At 34.1% G+C, this 21,629-nt stretch overlaps 1 protein-coding gene across 1 annotated transcript in view; it reads left to right on the top strand.

Annotated features, from left to right (window-relative positions):
• tenm1 (teneurin transmembrane protein 1) overlaps positions 1-21,629 on the top strand; it is a 214,199-nt gene that overhangs the window by 114,795 nt on the left and 77,775 nt on the right. Inside the window, exons 6-11 of the mRNA XM_088925605.1 lie at positions 3,678-3,886; positions 6,421-6,631; positions 9,248-9,349; positions 14,563-14,757; positions 15,965-16,165; positions 21,390-21,575. Of these exons, the coding sequence (XP_088781731.1) occupies positions 3,678-3,886; positions 6,421-6,631; positions 9,248-9,349; positions 14,563-14,757; positions 15,965-16,165; positions 21,390-21,575 (1,104 nt within the window). The remainder of the gene's footprint in view (positions 1-3,677; positions 3,887-6,420; positions 6,632-9,247; positions 9,350-14,562; positions 14,758-15,964; positions 16,166-21,389; positions 21,576-21,629) is intronic.

The raw sequence follows: 21,629 nt of genomic DNA, 5'->3' as shown, positions 1-21,629 counted from the left end.
TAATGTATTATGTACATGAAATCATATGTTGCATAATCTATTAGTTTCATGTATTAATAGAAGTTTTGTTTTCTTAATCAGTATCTCTATTTCCCAGTAGATGGTGATAAAGGGTTAAAAATTAAATAAAAAACTCTAGGTCTATGGAATTATCTATGCCCTGACTTATCTGACATTAATTTGGCAATTGAAATAGGAAGAATGCCCACAATCTTATTAGGTACTGTTCCAAACCCTTTAATTGAATTCCCTTAATTATAGTGACCTGCTCTTCTGTGATATTTTTATGCCTCCTTAGGCAAGTTCTTTGAAAAATCATTAAACTTGTTATCTGCACCTATCAGGTTGGTGTGTAAAGAGAGACAAGACATCTTTATCTCCATTCTTTACACCTCAAGCAGACAAGGTATTAAAATACTGGCCCGATTTGCCATTCATTAAGCACTGGGAAATAATAACTCTAATTGAAAAGAAAAAAAAAGAAATTACCTGTTATGTAAAACGCATGCTGCTAGTTAAAAATGAACTCTAAAAATAATGTTGGAAAGACAATTAGTTTTGTAGAAAATAGATTATAGGTCTAATTGTTTCATCCAGATAACTTCAAGGCCATGAGTTTTAATCAATTTGTGAATCTGTGCTCCAGTTCATGTGATTTTTTCTCTCTTGGAAACAGAATTGGAAAGACTTTAATAAGACCAGGCTAGGTTTTATTAGCATGTTTTGGGATTTGTCCGAAACATGTTAATAAACAGTCCACATCACTGCAGTCAACAACCCCCTTTCTTTATTTTTTGCAGAGTGGAAAGGACTCAGTTTAATGTTTCCTTATGTGTTGTCTTACTGTTTAGGAAACTGCTTTGTAAAATCTGGTCTAAAAGGCATATTACCATCAATTAATTGAATTGATTCATGTCACTGTTTGCAAGCAGCAATGTGATTTTTCTTTCCTGCCTCAATCAATTGCCGACGAAGCTCAGTCTTTCAATTAGTTGGAATTACTGGAGTACCACTGAGATCTATGCTTGGACCATGGCTCTTCTGAATGTGTATAAATGACCTATATTCTGGCAGAGTTTGTAAACTAGCCAAGTTTGCATAATACGAAATTAGTAGTATCAGCAAACATTGTAGAAGAAGCAGATGAAATTCAAATAGATCTAAATAAAATTCAAGACAGTCAAACTAGTACAAAATGGGAAACACTGAGATAGAAGAGTCTCCTTATGAAAATTAATTAGGTCATTTTTTGCCTCATTTAGAATATTGTGTATAATTTTATTCACCACATTGTAGAAATGTGACTATTCTACACGAACAGGCTGAAAGAACTGAAACATTTTAGTTTCGCACAGATAAGATTACTAGGGGGCCTGATACAAGTATTCGAAAATCCTCAAAGTCATTGACAAAGTCAGCCCAGCAGAATTCTTCAAAATAAACACCGAAACATAAACTATAGGACAAAGTGGAAACTTTTAAATCTGAGAACAGGAAGTACTTACCCAAGGGTTGTGGGAGTATGGAACAAGCTGTTCAGTCATATTGTTGAAATTAAAATACTGGCTTCTTTCAAGGAATGGCTGACTGAGATTCTTTAATCAATTAAATATTAACTATCAAATGGGCTAGATGAACCGAATGGTCTCCTCACATTTGTAGCCTTATGTTCTTACAACATGTACAGTATGTAGGTTTAGTCGATATTAACATTATTTTTCCCAGAACACGGGTTATTGCATTTTGGAAAAACAAGATAATTAATAATTAAAATGGCAAAGAATTAACTAATTGATCATCTTTAATCTTTAAAACTGAAAAAAACGATCATCTGATTTTGCATTAGTGGGAAATAAAGGATGCCCTACTGGGTATGTGTGAAGTGTGTACAGAAAAACATTTCATGCTGGTCTTGCTTACAGATCACATTAGGATAACATTCTGAATGATGTCATTAGTTTCATCAGAAGGACTTGCTTATTATGAAAGCTTAATTGAAACTACAGGTATATGTACAGTAAGATGAGTCAAAGCATGACAATGATACATACAATGATAATGATACATAGAGGTAGTTATCGATTTACGTGTTCTTAATTTGTGCATTTTTGGTTTAAAAGATCTCAAAAATATTTACCTTCCTAATTTAGGACAAATTAGTTATCACTTTAACATGCTTGTCCTTTAACAGGCAATTTAAATTGGACTGAATGTTTGAGACAGTATACTCTACAAGTATGCATTGTCGCACTGGGGTTGTATAGAGTCACTTGGGTGTCACACAAGAATTTAGGTGATGTTTGTCTTAATGTTCTTCCAGCCTGATTTCCCATCATCTTACACTATTAAATAAATCTTTCAAATGTGTTTTAGTACCTTATTCTGTTCCTAATGTTTGTAAATCTAAAATTAAATCAATAAAACCCTAAAACAAAGTAAGCTACTTTGTGAAAAGTAGTTAAATGCAAGCAATTTGTAAATAAAATGGATTTAAAGTCATTAGAAAACAACCCTCGATTATGAGCTAAAAAGGTTTTGAAAGTATGAATTATCTGTCAACACGAAGAAATAAAATCCTTGACAATGATTGTGTAATAAGAAGTAAACAAAATACATTTGGGTCCTGTATATCCACATATTCAGTTTCTGTTTCGCTGGAAGACATTGTCAACTTAAAAACTTCATAAGCAGTAGTGTAACGTGAAGTAACACATTTTCCTTAACATGTTCTTACTGTTAATGCAGCCTTTTGGTAATAGTAAAAAATGCTTTATTTTTATTTAAGGGTGCAAAGAGGAAGTGAACTGTTTTGTTAATGTGAAAACATTTTAAGATGAACACATTGTTGAACAGTTACTGTATCAATTAATAATCAGCTAAAGCTCTAAATAAGGAAGCATATTATAATTTTACTTATGAGACTTTAAAATAACATTTAAAAGGCTAACTGACAATAAAAGAACTGAAGGTAGTGCAGTCCAGATCTGTCTATGGGCATGTGACTCATTCATTTTCCACCATTCAACACCCATCACTAACAGGTCTTTCCTTCATGCTTTAAATGAAATTGATAACCATGAACAAAAATGTAATGTTTACTTTTATTACAGCTACAATATATAAACATCTTACATTACTAAATGTTACACCTAAATGGTGTCATTTAGGAGTCCAAACCTTTGGCTAGGAGAGGCTAGAATATGCCAGAAAGCATCCTCACCTACAGTATTTACAGTCATTCTTATAAGGAATAGGTTTTTAATTTACACATTTTTGAAATGCATGACATTTTTTCAGGAATGCATTCCCCAGAGTAAATTGAGAACTACCTTTACAAGCTGACCACTTACAGCATTGTTTCTAAGGTTCCTATTATTAGTGATAAAGAAGCATTCTGTTGAATTGGCTTTATCTGTCAGCCTGTTCATAAAGTGTTAAAACATGTGAAGTTTGTACTTATGCCATGGGAGCTTCCTAGGATTTGGTATGTTTCATTACTCACACTGAAAAAAGGTTAAAAATATGGTAAATAATGTTTACAAAAACAAAGCAGAGAAACATTTGTATTTTGTACGTTTTTCAAAAAATATTTAGAACCTTAGTCTTCGGGCATTGCTTGAAAACCTCTTTTTCTCCACTGCCTTACTGTGTGGTGGTGTCCTACTTTTCTATTTCAGACAAAACTGTGTTTCAAAGAGGTAGAGCAATAGACAGAGGAGAAGTGGATGTTGGAACACAAGTGATGCAGACCATTCCTCCAGGACTTTTTTGGCGGTTTCATATTACCGTTCACCATCCAACATATGTGAAATTCAACATCTCCCTGGCCAAAGATGCCTTGCTAGGAATTTATGGAAGAAGAAATATCCCCCCTACGCACACTCAGGTGAACTCTTTTATCTTTTAAAGCATTGTATCTCTTATTCTTACAAAAGATGAGAGAATTCCTTCTTTGTCGTTAAAATCATAATTCTATTTTTAGCTTTGTATGCTGTAATATTTGAATGAGAAAATGTGAAATCAGTGAGGAGTGGTCCTGTAGTTGGTACATAACATTTCTATTTATAGGACCATAATTTCTCTATCCCCAAAATGTTTTCCCTTAAGTACAATTAAATTACTGTAATTACAGTGAGTGTTGAACAGTATTTTATTGTTCTTCTGACTTAAATATGTATCAGTCTTATGCACAGATGCCCTGTTAGTTTGGATCATGCTTTACCTTACTTCTCTCTGTTTCACCATTCTTATTATTTCATTGTATTAACTAAATGTTGCTTTTCATGTCACTCCTCTGCAAACTTGATAGCATTGGAAATTGCAATTCAATTTGCTGACATTTCACAGAAATGTATTGTATATACAGTATGTTACTTCTTTTAGCCAGTTAAATATGTAGCTGGCTCCATCAAGTTTATTTTATATATCCACTACAATTTGAAAGTTATCAGCATTAATCTGTGTTACTTGAGTGAGATGCAAATGCAGAAAACACATTTATCCAGCAGCCAAATAGTCTATGCCACAATGACAAATGCATTGTTAGTGTAACGTCTTTAAAACCACAGTGTTCTAGGAATGTTTTTGAAATACATTAAATGGTGTTTCTCCTGTTTTCAGCCCTTATAATACTTAAAATATTGATCCAAATATCAACAAAGAGGAGCTAAGATGACAGACAGTACTCTCACTTAATATAAACATGTGATTCAATAAAAATCAAGATTTTTCCTGTTAGTTATCCTTTCTTGGTGTTATAGAGATACTATACAATATTTAATTACACTTCAGCATAAGGAGAGCCAAACTCAGTGTGTGTCAGTGTAGTCATTGACATTGACTCATCTTCACTTCAGCTTTTCCTGGGGATTCACTTGTACAAATAGGCATATGTTCTTCTTGACCAGAAATAGTTATATTCAGTTAAAACTGATAGAATTCTTTATAGGTCACCCAGCCAAGCACTATAGTCATTCTCATGCATTCTCCACGGATTCATTATTTAATGCCTCTTACCTCATCTGATCAAACCTGTGAGCTATTACACGATGAGATATAATTGGAATCTGTTGTCATTTATTTGCGTTTGTGTCCTCTGGGTAGTCTGCCGAGCGTGTACATTAACGTTTCTTCCAAGGAGACTTTGTCATTACAGCAGAGGGCATGTGGGTACATTTCTGGAAAGAATCCAGAATTTTTCAGTCAGAAAGACTGAGGCAGAAGAAGATGATCATCTCTTACTGTACATGTTTTTTTAAAAAATATTTGTTGTTAATAAAATAAGCAAATGTCCTTTAGAGGCTATCCTATTTAAACCTCATCTAAAATTCTTCATCAAAGTGACACATTCCTCACCTATAACTACATTGCTAACATACATTTCAAGTATACCGTACTTCTAAAATTCTGATATTTTGCTCTCAGAGAAATTAAAGCAGTAATTATGACAAGGGTTGACTTAACTGTTAGAATTACTTATCGCATACAATGTGACATCCTTTCCCCCAGCAGGGACTGACAATGCTGCTTCAGAGTAGTTGTGATGCAAAAGCTACTCTGCTTGTTTGTTTTTCAGAAGTTTTACAATGCAGAGCCAAATGGTACCTCTAAATGACTTGCTGTGTGTTTCTGAATTATAAACAAAATTACCCACATCCCTGAACCCAGAGGGAACACTTGGCTGAGTATTGCTCTTGAATTTATCTGACTCTTGCTGCTCACAAGAGCAGTTTTGTTGCCTGCAGATATTGCAGGATGGCAAAGTTTGAATCATCAGCATTCAGTTCGTTGTGGAGGAAAAAAATATTTTGTGGCCTGAAGGTGTGAATTCTTCATACCAGCTAAAAGGAGATATTGAGTGATCCAAGTCTTCTTTCTCTTTTTTTTTTGAAATGCAAACAAATACGAATGACACCACTGAGTGTACAGCCATATTACTCTCCAAGTCTGCCTTGGGCGATGTAGTCTTCTTGTGCATATCTTTCAGTTCAATCACCTTGCTCTAATGCAGATTTTCAGTTTTATATTTTATGAAAAAGAATTATAGAGAGAGAACTCTTGACACATGTCAGTGTCGTTTAAATAAATATGTTGCACCAGATTTTTCCATTTTCAACATCTTCATTTTTTAATAAACACATGCATTATACAATATTTAGCACTGGTCATACTTGTGTAAACAGTTGAAGTCAAGCTACTTTTTATTTGTTTTATTTACTTTTTGTTTTGCAGTTTGTCTGAATTTTTACTTTGACAATCTGTTATCTGTTAACAGAGTTCTTTGATTTCCTGAAGGAAGAGGGACCCTAACAAAAGAGATACTGTACAAACACATGTCAAGCACACTGTTCATTCTAAGTAGGAGCTTACTTTGTGACTTAAACCAGTCCTTGGTCTCAGTTTTTTTGTTTTGTTTTACAGTTTGATTTTGTCAAGCTGCTGGATGGGAAACAACTGATTAAACAAGAGGCAAAGGTTTCCGATGATTCCAGCTCTTCTCCAAGGAATTTGATTCTTACATCCCTCCAAGAGACAGGCTTCATTGAATATATGGATCCAGGAACTTGGTACCTTGCATTCTACAATGATGGAAAAAAGATGGAACAAGTGTTTGTCCTGACCACTGTAATTGGTAATAATTATATTAATTCTGTACAGATGTTAACTTGGATACAATAGGCTTTATAGTTCCCTTGCCCAAAAACTGGGTTTCTGACCACTGTGTCCTTAGGTCAACAGTAAACAGCAGTGTTTCAAAAGCAAGAGGGCTGGTTCATTTATTCAAACTCCATAATAAATAACAGAGAAAATACAGTTCTTGTACACTAATAAAATCACTGTCACCACTTTGCTTCTTCCAAAATTAAAATGTTTTACTAATTAAAATGACATGTGTTACGTTTTGCAGCTGCTAAACACCATTCACCCTTGTTCTAGGTTTTTCTTCATCCTACTATAGTTCTAGTTAGTATTTTCTATCCCATCAATTTTCACCATATATTCAATTTCGTGAAGCTGTAATGTATTTATTCACCTAAAAACCCCAGTGTATACAATAAATATGAAAATAACTTAATGTTTAACAACATATTTATATGTATGTTTTGAGCAGCTTTTCTAACATTATTTGGATGAATAGTATACATTATCATAAATTATTTCATTGAAAAATGTTATGTTTCCATGAATAAAAAAAAGTTGTTAAACCCAGTAAACGGGTTCATTACATATCAGTATCTTCTTCCCACAGCTATGTGTAAGTCACTCACTTGAAAACCAAAAAGGAAATATTGAATACAAAGTGAAATTACAGAACACAAAAATAGATGGAAATGCAGAATATGGAAGACACATATACTGTAATTATTTGGCCTCTTAGGACAAATGTCATCACATTCTAATTTGCATTTTTTTTTAGTACTTTATGTGGTTCTATATGATGGATTATAGAAGAAATATTCCTCTGGGTTTCCGGTAAAATGCTATTACTTTAAAATGTAATGATGGTTTGAAACTTTACTAGTATAGTACATCAGAGCTCTGGGATTTTTGTGCTCATTTTTATCTTTTGCCAACCATTCTGTCACGATTGCTGCTTTTTGTCTAAGAGCTGACACGCAGTGTTTCTCTCTGACATTCGAACAGAGACTCAGAGCAATTTAATGAAAGTTTCTTGTTCCCAGTTTGTGTTATGTGTGTAATGTCCAATTAAACTATTCTGAATAAGCCATCTACATTTCTCCAAATAAACGCTTTCATAGGTTCTGAAACAGCTAAAAAGCATATCCACCTTAATTGACTGACCTTTGGTTGCCAATCTCTAGGCATATGTTAAGAAAGGTATGGGATTCGCCAATCCACTACCCATCTGCTCTTGATAAGGTTTTCATTCTATTTTTAACTTATTCTAATGTAAATGCTTCAGGGGTAATTTAGAAACTAATGTATTCATGATGCACGGTCAAGAAGGGAATTGTTACTACGCAAAGGGGGAGGGTGGTTGAGGAGAAGCTGAAACTTTTCTACTGCAGTGGTTTTGTCCTCACTTGTCCCTATATACTGTATGAAACACTGATGTTTTGGTAGCGGTGGTCTGTTGCCCATTATTGCCGAAGATAACTTTAGAGGTTAGAAATAAAAACAGGAAATCTTCACCTGTGTAACAATTTCTAACTGCTTTATCTGATCCAGGGTTGCAGGGGAGCCAAGCAACATGTGCAAGTACAAGACAAGATACATCCTGGATGCCAGTTTGTTGCAGGGCACACATACTGTAGCTGCAAACACACACCAGCACCAATTTTGCAGAAGCCATTTAACCTACCAGTATGTCTTTGGACTGTGGGAGGAAACCAGAGCACCTGGCAGAAACCCAAGCAAACACAGGGAGAACGTACTGTACAAACACCACACCGGCTGCCTTAGGACTTGAACCTAAGGCAACAATGCTAACCACTGCACCACCACAACTCCCTTATTGATAAAATATTCATCACAAATCTTTTCCATTACCAGTATTTTGATTGTAAAAATGTATATATGACTATTCTACATGAGTATTGCAAAAATAACTGATATGAATACAGTATGTGTACTATATACCGCATACACAATATAATGTAAAATTTGCATGTTGCGTTACAATTAAGGTTTTGATTGTGGATCTTAGTTTATCTCATCAGTTATTTACATGAATTAGTAGTGGAAATTTGATTTTTCATTTCAAACTCTCATAAGATTTCTGTGATGAATATTTATGTACCCAGTAATTAATTCATAGCTGTCGTCATGTTTCAGTTCAAACACTGCATGTTCAAATACGTTACATACAGTATCACATACATGACACAGCCTATGATCTCCATTTTCCCTTTATAGAATCCCTCGTCTTTCTCTCTAAAGGCAAGCACCAGGTTGAGAATAAGAAGTACAACAGCACTAGATTAGTGGGTGTAGAGTAGCCATAACTCCTTTTAAAAACAAATCCAGAGGTTTTCAAAATGGTTTTTCAAAAGTACAGATGTATAGCATTGCAAGGCCCTGCTAATGGCTCTTTCTGCCTAGAGAGCAATCAGTGGAGAAATGCTCACCTGGTTTTCATGTTAAACTGCTGGTTGTTTTCTCTTGGCAAAAAAAAAACATAAAAAATAAATTGTTGGATGCCCTTAGCAACTACGGAACAACTTCATCAGGAAATATTGAATTTCTACCTATAAGCTATTACTGAGTGTGTGTTTTATGTACCTAGAAACCATGGATGGGTGCTCAACAAACTGCAATGGAAATGGAGAGTGCATTTCTGGCCACTGTCATTGTTTCACAGGATTTCTTGGACCTGACTGTGCAAAAGGTAGTGTTTTTCTTTATTTATAACATAAGACTCTTATTTTATGCAGTGTACATAGCAGACATTCACTTGAACCATAAGTGCGCAAATCCAGCCCTGGAGAGCCAGAAACTGGCAGATTTTCTAGGTCTTATTAATTTATTGTCAACTGAAGACCTTTGAAAAGTGTTAAATTGGTCCAATTATAGCATTTCCAAGCTATAAAAAGCTATGAAATTTCCAATTTTCTGTGCCTTGTAGGTGTATGCATGTAATATAATATAAATAAAATGTACATCTAAGGAAGAGATTATCAAATAGATTATTTTTTATTTCTGTCTATTGACTGGAATATTTATTATTGTATTTATTGCAGTTTATTGATATTGTGTTGTGCTCTTTCAATAGCAGCTTGCAACATATAGAGTTTTTGATTCTCTTATTGACAATTCACTGCTAAAGCTAATATGTTTTTGTTGATTAATAAAGTGTTTTTTTTCTAGTCTAGGAGACTTTCTAGTATTGATTTTTGTATCTTGTCAGTTGTGAAGTAAATGTTTCAACTGCTTTGTAATACTTAATAGCAGCTAAACTGAAAGTTCCAATTTTTTAAAAAATCACTGTCCTCCATATCCATCTCATACAGTAATTTTCTTTATAAAACTATTTCTAAAAAGGATAATAATTCTGTAAAATATAGAGGACCAATGAATTTCGAGTCTTTTAGTGCTGAATATTTCTGTCTGAAAGATCTCTTTATACCATGTTCTGATTTGTAGAATAAAAAGTCAAGGATAGAATAGTCATACATTCACCCAGGAATCGTTCTACAAAGCAATTTAATCATATATACTATTTTTAGTATTGTACAAGTACAGTAAGTGTGTGGGTGATTATACACAAATACAGCAGAATATGCTGTGTATAATGTGATATAAACGCAAAGTAGGTTAATAAAAATACATTTAGTAAATCTACATGTACAAATAACAAAGCACAGAGAGGGCATTTTCCATTTTAAAAGCAAAATAGAACCTTTAGTGAACTTTGTTTACTAAATATAACTTCTTTATATTTATTTACTGCATTACTGCAGTCCTGACTTTAAGGTGACTAGAATGTGTGCTAAAACCCTTTGCAATCGATTTTTATTTCTTTTTTGGATTCAAATAAACTGTTCTCTGCTTCTTTGGGTCTATTACTTTTATCTGATCCTACACCTTTCTTTCTCTCCTTTGAACGTTATCCCTTGGAATTATTGTAGCGAATGTAATGTGCCCATTACTGATCCCAATGTGGAGCTATGCCAGAGTTGATATGGAGACTAATAGACCATCAGGGATAAGTGCTGCTGCTAACTGAGAGCTTCTGTCTACAAACAGAAAACTAGAAAGGTTGCCGAGACCTTGTATGGGTTTGGAGGACAAGAAGACATAATGATATTACGCATCAGAAAAAAACAAGCATTATGTGATATAAAAATTATTTTGTTAACCTAATTTCTGCTTAATGAAGATACTACAAAGATGTCTTTGGTCATTCCAGTTTATGATGCCACGAATCAATTAAAATATCTAAGTAAATGTCAGTCAAATTATATCATACTAATACTGTGATTTAAATGTTCCTTTTGTGAAATATTGTGACTGTACGATAAAAGGCACAGTACACAGAAACAAATTTAAACATTAAAGAGATCCTTATTTTAAGTTACTTTTTTTTGGCAATTGTCATTATACAACATAACAAACATTTTTAGTTTTTTCAAACTTTATGCTACCCACTGGTAAGGAAAATGGAAAATACAGAGAAATATGGTTCACAAGAAAATACACAAGGTTGTCCTCCTGTTTTCCTTTCACTAAGCAATCAGAATTTATTACACCAATGGTGTGGCTAAATATCAATTGCAAATTTGGAGACAGTTATCTCCAAATATTACATGCAGTGTAAAGTATTTTGAAGGAAGTAATACCAGGATAAAGACAAGTGATGTTCTGGATACTAAAAAATGCAAAAGCTAAACCAGAAAAGAACATAATCTTTTGTGTTATTAAGATTTCTTTTGTGGTTCATTATTGGATTACATTCTGCTTTGACGTGGGAACATTACATCCTGACAAGAATAGTTAGCTGCTTTGAAAACTAAACAAGCCTTAATCATTGTATGCTGTGATTCATTATTTTTGTTCTTTACCACAAGCAATTTGTGTCAAACATTAATAACCTAATGTACTTAACTCCAGGCTTTGAATCATATTTATTTAGAATATACAAAAAAAAGAAGTGAGTTGGACTAGTAAACAACAGCAATAATTTTTTTCATGCTTTCACACTTTATAGAGAAGTCATTGAAGCAAAATACAAATTAATTAAATGATTCACTTCCAGGAACTATGCAGTATTTATTAAAGCAGGGGTGCTTTAACTTTCTGTTTGCTTTTGCTTTTTTTATTATACAGAGGTATTAAGGACTGCATTTTGGCATGGTTGGCAATAAAGATGCACTTTTCTTTCCTAAAAGCCTCAGTATACGATTGTTCTTGATTGATTAAATTAACATATGCTCATTTAAATTGGAAATGAGACCACCACAACAGGAAAAACAAATACCTGGTATGGAGAATGTAGAAACAGTCAAAGGCCAAAGTATGTCATTTATATTTGTAAAAAAAAAGTGAGAGCTGCCCGAGTTGTGGATTTCTGCTGCTTTCAGATATTTATTTACACACACTTATCTCATTTCATTTTAAAAAATATTTTCAGCTTTTAATTTTCTGTTGTCTACTGTTTCTGGTATCGTTACTCAACATCTACAGGGCGTTATGTGCTCAACACCACCAAATCAGTACAGTTACAGTACATTAATAATACTCTCCCTTCTTTAGAAGTCCCTTCTTTAGAATTGTAAAGAAGCTAGCACTTCTACTACTAGCAGTTAGATTATTTTCTTAAACATTTTGAATATATACTTTTTGAAGTCAAATATTGTAGCATTAGACCATAATTAGCGCAAGATTCATCATATCTAAAATTAAATAAATTAAAATTTCAAATATATCTTCTGTAGACAAAGTGAAGCAGCAACAGCTGCTGCAGGGTGTGGAAAATGTCTCAAACCATGCAATGTTGCAATCTGAGAAATTAAAAATTTGGTTCTACATGACCTTACATAAACTAAATGTACATAACTATAAGTCATAACTCTCATATGGTATGTTCTCAAAATCTGTATCATTATCATTATTATTACAGTACTTTAATGATATAAAACTACTAGTACTAAATTATTATCAATGTGACCTGTACAGTACTTTGAAATTAAAGTTATGCTCTTGCAGAGCAATTGTATGGCTCTTTTTTGCAGCATCCGCACATGTCACATCGCTAGTATGCTTTTCAGTTTTGACTAACAGGGTAACACTGGAAACACACAGAGGAAAATGTTCCAGACAATGCACATATAAGAGAAGATACAGTACGCACACAAGGCAACACAGAGCAAGACTGAGGCCACACTCAACTGTTTATGCAAAGCTGGATTTTAAGTAAATCACAGTTACCTGTGCATGATTTAGGGAATCTTTTGATCAAAATGAGAAAAAAAACATCTGTGATTTTGCGTTGTTTTTCAGTGTACATTTAAGCCCTTTTAGAAGGAAGGGACAATTTGGTCACTTCTGTTTACTGTAAATTGTCAATTACCATCTTTAAAAAAAGTAGGAATCTAATTAAGAAGAAAGTTTAAAGCAAAAATTTAGGACTACATCAACACAAACACTCCAGAATCTTAAATGATACCACACTGTGAAGGAATTAACCTGCATTGAAAGACATTTACAGTAAATTTCCACTTCTTGCAAGCAGCTTACACATTTTTTCATATTATTACTGTATATGTACTGAGATTCTTAACAGCGTCTGAGGCATTATAACCTCGTTTCATACTATATACTGTACTGTATAAGTGACTAGAAAAAAAGCATTTCTTTAGGTTAACAAGTTGTTACTCTTGCCACAAAAGCTTTTCTTTTTTAAACTGGTGTGTTGTGCATTATAGTGGCTACAAACAAGTGCAACAGCATTATAAATATTCACTGAGAGATGCCAAGAAACCCTCCTAGAAAGGAAAGGTAGACTCAAGTAAAGCTTGCTGCATGCTTATTTCCAAAAAGCAGGACTTTTTTTCCCCGAATTTCTAATTCACTTTATGTCTAGTATATTATACTTGGTGGAGTGAAGAATTGTGTTGCTGAGACTTGCTCTTTTGTCTGGAAGCACAGCTTACTTTTTATATTCATAAACGGCAATTTTCATGCTACATTCTATAAAAGCCCAGAGGGTGCCTACACAATCTTTGAGCTAGCTGCTGTTTCAGGAGTTCAGTTCTGTTGCCACTTGAACAAATTGAAACACTGTGTGACTCAACTGGATTTCATGGAATGAAGTGTAGTGTGCAGGAGAGCAGTGTATTTGTTTGCTGTGTGCTGCGATACATGTGCTTGTTTTTCCCGTTTATTCTGTATTAGCAGATGTCTGATAGTGAGGCAGTTAACTAATGTTTTCTGGGAAAAGACTTTCATAGAGGCCTCTGAAAAGGTTTGCTGGAGCTCATGCAGATAAATCAATTAGTGCCACAAATTACCTTAATTAAATAACTATGACTACACATGTACAGTATATTATGTATATTGTAGTATCCTATAATTCAGGTCTGAGAAGTGTTTTCTGAAAGTGTTCTGTGTTAAAATGCAACAAAGGGACATGATGTGAATAACCTCAGCGTAAAAGATTTGGCAAAGATTATTAAAGAAACCTCAGTACCTGTCTGACTTATTATCTTGCTTCTACTCCCCACCTCGCAACCTTTGTTCATCTGACTCTGGTCTCCTGTTTATCCCCAAGCTCGTCTACGCATTAAGGGTGACAGGACCTTCTCTTGCTACGCCTAGAGCTCTGGAATTCTATCCCCAAGGATATCAGAGACTCACCTTCCCTGAGCGCTTTCAAATCCAGACTCAAAACCTTTGTCTTCAGTGCTTTTACTTAGTCAGTTCTTGCATTCTAAATTCTTGCTTTCAATTGTGCAAATTTTGTTGCATCTTCTCCTTGTAAACCTTTTTTCACTTACCGTAAAATGCTTTGAGGGGTTACTTTTAAGGGCTACTGTATATGAAATTAAGTTTCTTCTTCTTCTCATTATTATTATTTATCTAAACTCCATCTTTTTGTTTAAGATTCTTGCCCGGTGCTGTGCAGTGGAAATGGGGAATATGAAAAGGGCCACTGCCTCTGTCATCCTGGCTGGAAGGGTCCAGAGTGTGACATTCAGGAGGACCAGTGTATAGACCCTACCTGCTCTAATCATGGCAGCTGCATCAAAGGGGTGTGTGTCTGTATCCCCACCTATAAGGGCACCAACTGTGAACAAGGTAATTTTAGGCTTCACTTTTGTTTTTGAACACAAATTAACTATGTATGGGTAGCAGTTGTTTAAAAAATTATTACCTTGTACCAAAGAATAGAGTCCTTATTCTTTAGAAAACAAGCTATTAAATCCCATAGATTTCTGTTTTTTTTAAGAAGAACCAAAGGTATTATTTATATAGTGGTAACAATTTTAAAAGGCTGGAGACAAAAGGTATGTACTGACCTGAATTACGTATATTGAAAAGAATATTGTGACATAAAAAGGAGAAAAAGCTAATTTTGCAAATCACTCATTCACTGGTGTTGTGTAATTATTGCAAATTGTCCATAGTCACATAGTACATGCTGTCATTAATATGCACATAATTGCTGAGTTATGAGTTATATAAAATTATCTTATTTATGATACATGGTAATTTAAACATCTTTGAAATATTGAAAAATACAAATTAGAAGCATTTATATTTTATTATATGAAATTACAAAATACAGACCTTTAAATCACTAAGGTTTCTTACTGTGATAATCAGTCTCATTTTGTTGTATATGAGCTGTTTTTGTATGTAGTGTGGATAGAAAACATCAGGATTTTCTTTGTTTCTTATTTATGTTTTTGCAAAAACATCAGGGAAAATGCATTTGATATAATTATGGCCTAGTCGTATTTCAGATTATGTAAATTATGAATGATTCTCCTCCATGTGCATCACATTCCAGAACCCACCAGATGAATCATGCTCATCTTTTTTCCTCAGTTTTTATTTGAAAGGGAATGAGAGTTGTGCTCAAACACATAAATGTATTTTTCAATAGAAAGGATGGATGCTGACGTTTTAATTGGATTACATTTTTATCATTTTTGCTAATTACAGTTTAAAAAAAAAATCAGTAAAAACATAAACCAGTTACCTTAACATATTTCAACCTGGTTCCCAACAAAATGTAATAGAATGAGACCAATAAACAATCTCTGCCGCAGCTTCTTCACACTGCGATGTTGTCCCAATTTCAAGTGCATGGCCTTCACACTCAGATAACAAACACGCTGATGTTATTTTTCTTATATAAATGGAGCACCATACCTCTTCTTATTAAAAACTCCTAAATGTATCATAACATGCATTAGAGTTATTTGTTTTTCATTCAATTGTATTTTACTGTACAGAGTCATGTTCCGTGCATAAAGTCTACATGTACATGTTTCCCCAGTGGACTGCTTAGATCCCTTGTGCTCTGGCCAAGGCGTGTGTGTAAAGGGGGAGTGTCTGTGCTCGCCAGGCTGGGGGGGTGCGAACTGTGAGACCCCCCTCCCTTCCTGCCGGGAGCAATGTTCAGGCCACGGGTCCTACCTGCCTGAGACAGGAACCTGTGCCTGTGACTCCAGCTGGACTGGTAGTGACTGCTCCACAGGTGAGATGTCTCCGGTCAACAGTACCATGTCTTAGGGTAATGGATTGTCAACAGAAAAGGCCACATTTACTCCTATTTATTCATTTCACAAATGACAGACAAATCACAGATGTGTAGTCCCCTACTCCTCTCACAGAAAAGTGTTACTAAACTGCAGCTAGTGTTTTGTTCAACATCTTTTTTTCAGGCTCGCCTTAGAAACTTAAAAAAAATGTACATAAACTTTCCTATGGAAGCAGTGTTTAGCAAAGAACTATAAAGTTTAAAATGGAGTTTTACAGTACTTCATTTAATGCACTGTTTTCTTTCTTTGTTGTATGTATGCAGGAACATTACGTAATTGCACAAAAATTGTTTTACCCATGCAAAAATGAGCAAACATGCTTCACAATATTTAGAGGCTGTTTTTTGTGGTTTTGTTGTTAAGGAGAAAATGAATAGTAAAAATAAAATTAATAAAATCAGAAAATGGATGTCAGATTGGGAAAATATATTTAATGAGACAAATCTGTTTTAGACATTTCTAAATGTTTCAGTTTATATTTTTGTGTATACTTGTTTTTATTAACAATAATATGTAAAACTCTCATTAATCTTGCAATTATTTTGTCAGCTTAAAGGGGACAGTTTAACTAATATCTTGGAATCAACTCTCTAGGCACAAGTAAATGATTGTGTTTTCCTAGGAACAATGATTACACATCTGTCAGGGGCACCTTAACAAACTTAATTCACAGCTCACTACCAGCACATCTTGTGATAATTTCTTTTACATGCTGAGTGTAAATTAGATTTCGCCTTGTGACTTCAAAAGTATGAACACTTTGTGTTGCTTTGTTTCAAGATATTACTTCATTCCCTCTAGTTCTTGCGGGCATTGTGATGCATTTCTAGGGACGTAGACAGACATATTTTTGCTCATTTGATTTGATTGTTTAATTGTAAAGTTGTGTGCCTCTATTTATGTTCTGCAGGTGCAAGTTAGTCTTTATTAACTCATTTACAGTAGCTTGGGCATTTCAGCCAGAGCTTTGGGAATCACTGTCATTCTTCAGGGACTGTCCAGTGGATTCTGACAAACACTAATCCAAATCAGAGCTAGTGAATTAAATCAACACTGTTACATGGTGAATACATTCTTACTGCACCCAGAAATGATGCATCTGATTGCAGTTTTGCTCTTAATAAAAAATAATAAATTTCAGTATTATACCTTGTTAATTAAGCTCAATTCCTCTGTCAGGAAGAATCAGTGAGAAATATATTGGTTTGTCAAAAAATGTGTTTCCATGTACTGTATTTAACAGATTATGTAATTTATTTGAAATTTTACAGAGATTCAGAAAACTGAAATTATCTTGAAAATATTTGACTTTGAAGAAAGTGACAAGCATATATTTAATAGTTTGTGGACCCTACAAACAAAATATATAAAAGTACTCTTTATTAATTAATTGTACTAAAATCTCATTGAGTGAGAAAAGAATAACAAAACTAATCCTTACTCTTGGCAATAACCAAAAACATACTCCAAACCTATTATTTTCAAGCAAAAAGAAGCTTATTCAAAAACATACTCCAAACCTATTATTTTCAAACAAAAAAAAGCTTATTACCTACCAGCACCAGTAACAGATGAATAATTTTTACAACTCAGCTTTACCTTATTGGAGAAATGAGTAGCCAATCACAGCTAAATGTCTGTGTTCATTATTAAAATTATTGTGCTGTGTCATATTTTCAATAATAAAATATGCACAAAATATATATTTCTAAAGCGAAGATAATAGGCACGTAAAAGCAGACAGGTGAGTTTCAGAGGTTCTTTCAAAGGTGCCATCAAAATATGAGAATGTCTTGTATCTATTGCACCTTTAATGACAGTTGTTGAATGTAAAATAAATTGCATTGTCTCCTCTACTAATTCACAGCTTCAGCACTCCCTTGCAAAGTCATCAAAATGGTTTGTCATCAGATCTCACACTTGAATGACCTGGAGTCTGTACTTCATAAAGTTAATCAAATTTCGTCAACCTGTCTGAAACACTTCTTCCATAATCTTACTCTTCAGCATTTTGTGCAATGTGATGCCTCCTGTTTGTCCATCAAAGTTTATTTCCTTATATTCCCAAATTCTGCTTCTCTTTTACTTTTTTCTCTGCATAATCCCAGGTACTAAAAACAATTAAATCTGGAAAATGAGTAACTGAGAAAAATGATTATTCTTTTAATATGTCAATGATTTGAGATATTTTAAGCAAATACACTTATGTAGATCATTTTGAAGCTAAAAGCTAATTAAGTATTCAGTTAACAAATGAGCCTAAATTGTGCACAATGCTGAAATTGCATTATGAAAACCAGTTTCTCCCTGGTGATGTACCAAAAATGATGCCACCTGGTGTCAAGATGTTGGAAATGTGTTCCAAATGACTCATTTATAATTTAATGCAGCTTAATATCCTTCTAAAAATCAAGATAAAACTGAGCTTCTAAAACTAAAACTGAACTTCTTATCTGCTTTCTAATGATTTGTGAATGAAACACTCTGAAGGATCATTCATTTTGCTGTTTGCCTTTGTGAGAACAAAACTCAAAAGCTCATAATATATTGAGCAAGGTGTCAGCAAAAATGAAAAAAAAAATGCGGTATGCAGTCCAGAAGAAAAAAAAAATATAAATCTGTATACATTATCCTGTTTATATATTCTTTGTTAATGTATACATTGACAGATCACATAGTTTCTTTGTGGATAGATTATAGTTTTTTGCGCAAAAGGATGTTAGTTTTAGGATGACAGAGTGGATTGGCAGTTATCACTGTTACTGCCTAACTCTGAGGCCCTGGGTTCAGTTCTGGACAGGCTGTTTGGGTTCATGTTGATCACATGATTTTCACCAGGTGCCCTGGTTTCCTTTTACATTCCTAAGACAGCTAACTAGTTAGTTTACCTGGTGTTTCTGAGTTATGTGTGGGTGTGCTAAGATGGACTACCATTCTATCCAGCACACAGTCCTGCTTTCTTCCCTCAAGATCCTTACCAGGAACAAAGTGCTTTGCTGTAGTAGTGGGATTTTCTTTCCTTTAAATAATATGTTATGATGTAATTTTCTTTAAACATAATACTGGTATTTTGTGGGTAAAACACAAAAACAGCACTTTTATTTCTTGCTTCATTTTGTTTTTGTAATGTTTTATAAATATTTCTTGAGCTGTGTGTCTATTTAAACCAATAATCTGCAGTTTTAAAAGAGCAGCAAAAGATACAGAATGCACTGAAGCATTATAAATATCTATGTTTAGGTTCCTGGATGTACAGTATATACTTAATAAATGTTTCTAATTTAATCATTATTGCTTCCTTGTGAAGTTATAAAAATTAATATTTGTATAAATAAAAATAAATCACTAGGGGGATGTTTACTTTTAGTTTTCTTTTTTTTTCTTATGATTAAGTGTGCAGTAGCAGAGAACATTAAGAACAGCGAATACAGTTTAGAGGTGGTTGAGAAAAGAATTGTCATTCAGACATTGTCATTTAAGCAAGGGTGAATTTCATCTTGAAGTTGTCTTTGGTTCACATTCCAGGGCATCATTTTGGTATGGAAAAATCTTAATCATTAGTGAATATAAAATGAAAAAAGTCGTCTTGTTTTGGAACCACTGCAATAATGTAATTTTTAAAAAGTCATGGTGATCTGTGCAATTTTAATGTAGTTATTAACAGCGAAGTATATTTAAATTGAAATAAATTTTTATTGCATTTGAACAAGTGGCCTTTGAGTGCCTCCAGCAGTTCCTTTACCCAGTGTTGCATAATATGAACTTTCAATTTTCATGGAAATTATTCATTGTATATTATTAAAAATGAGAATATCAAAACTTTGAATACTGTCGTGTGGGATGCTGGCACTTGCCGCACAAGGAAGAAGCTTAAATTTACAGCAAAAATATTAATACGGTTTTTTCCATTTTCAGACTTCAGGATTATTAGACTTTTTTAGATTATTCCATTTTATGGTTAGATACCCTAGGCTCACAACGCATTAAAAGGATAGGAAAGATTTACTTTAATATTCTTTTAACGTTTTTTAATTCATTCCACTATTTGACAGTATAAAATAACACTACCTAAGGTAAGATTGGCATGGATTTTCTAAGTTAATGATTTAATAGATGCCTGAGTTAATCATAAAAGAAACTTTGGATGAATTTCTGCCCTTTTAATTTAATGTGTGGAAACATTAAATGTTAAGGGGTGTATTATTTTAATTATGTCCTTCTGTCTTGAATTATAGTATATGGTAGAGGTATAGGTGCTCTAGGTGATTCTTTTGCAAGCTTCTCAATGTATCTAAAATTTTCTTTCCTTTGCAGAACATTTTCTGACAGAACAGAACATGTTTCATGGCAACATTTTGTTCTCACAGAACATTTTGTTGACACCTTTACTGTTTAGTTCCTAGATTTTGCTGTTGGTTTAATACATCCAACTGGTCGAGACTGGAAGTAAAAGAAATAAATAGGTCCAGTTTCTGTAAAAGTAGAATGATAACCACTAGGCAATTGTTTTAGTATTGAGTTTAAGCAGCATATGTGGAAAAGCACTACTATATGATGTTACAGAAAAGCTTGTGCTTTCATATTGTTAGCTTCTTCAACATTGCAGTAGTCTAGCATGAGTTTGATTTTTTTCTTTGCACATAACCACAATAACAATCTACATTGTTATCTATAGCAACAATCGTGCTTAACATAGGGAGTACTACTCTCTTGTTTTCTCTTTTTTTGTAAAAAAGTCATTTATAAGGTGGAGATATATCTGTACAATTCTTTGTCAGCTGTTCCTAACTACACACACTTTGTACATACCTAAACACAGTTTTACAGTAAATTGAAACTAACATTCAGTTAGGGATGGGCATCTATACACATATATACAATTATCTGTAATTTGGCCCAAATGGGCCTTCATTTTCAACTTTTCTTATTATATTCATATTAGTCAGCTGTCAGTACCCTGGTTTAAAGTTCCATCCTAAGCACAACCTCCTACAGTATGGTGTTGCCACACTTCTACTGGTTCAACAGTTTCCTGGTTTTCCTCAGAGGTGCCCATCACAATAAAAGCCAGGCCCAGCCTTGCTTAGCTTCTTGGATTTGACACGATCTAGATACAAGGTGGCAATTCTTCTGTCACACACTGTCCCCTGTCTCCTGCAGAGATGTGCCCTGTGGACTGTGGCAGCCATGGTGTGTGCTCTGGAGGAGAGTGCCAGTGTGAGGAAGGCTGGGAAGGGCCTGGCTGCGACCAGCGTACGTGCCATCCTCGCTGTGAGGAACACGGGCAGTGCAAGGATGGGAAGTGTGAGTGCAGCCCTGGCTGGGAGGGAGAGCATTGCACTATTGGTGAGTCGTAGTGTATATAGCAGTTCCCAGGTCTCCCTATTACACGGTTGAATC

The sequence above is a fragment of the Atractosteus spatula genome, chromosome 9 (genome assembly GCF_055471065.1).
Source record: "Atractosteus spatula isolate fAtrSpa1 chromosome 9, fAtrSpa1.hap1, whole genome shotgun sequence".
In the NCBI taxonomy this organism is placed as follows: domain Eukaryota; kingdom Metazoa; phylum Chordata; class Actinopteri; order Semionotiformes; family Lepisosteidae; genus Atractosteus; species Atractosteus spatula.
This window is presented reverse-complemented; position numbering and strand designations above follow the sequence as displayed.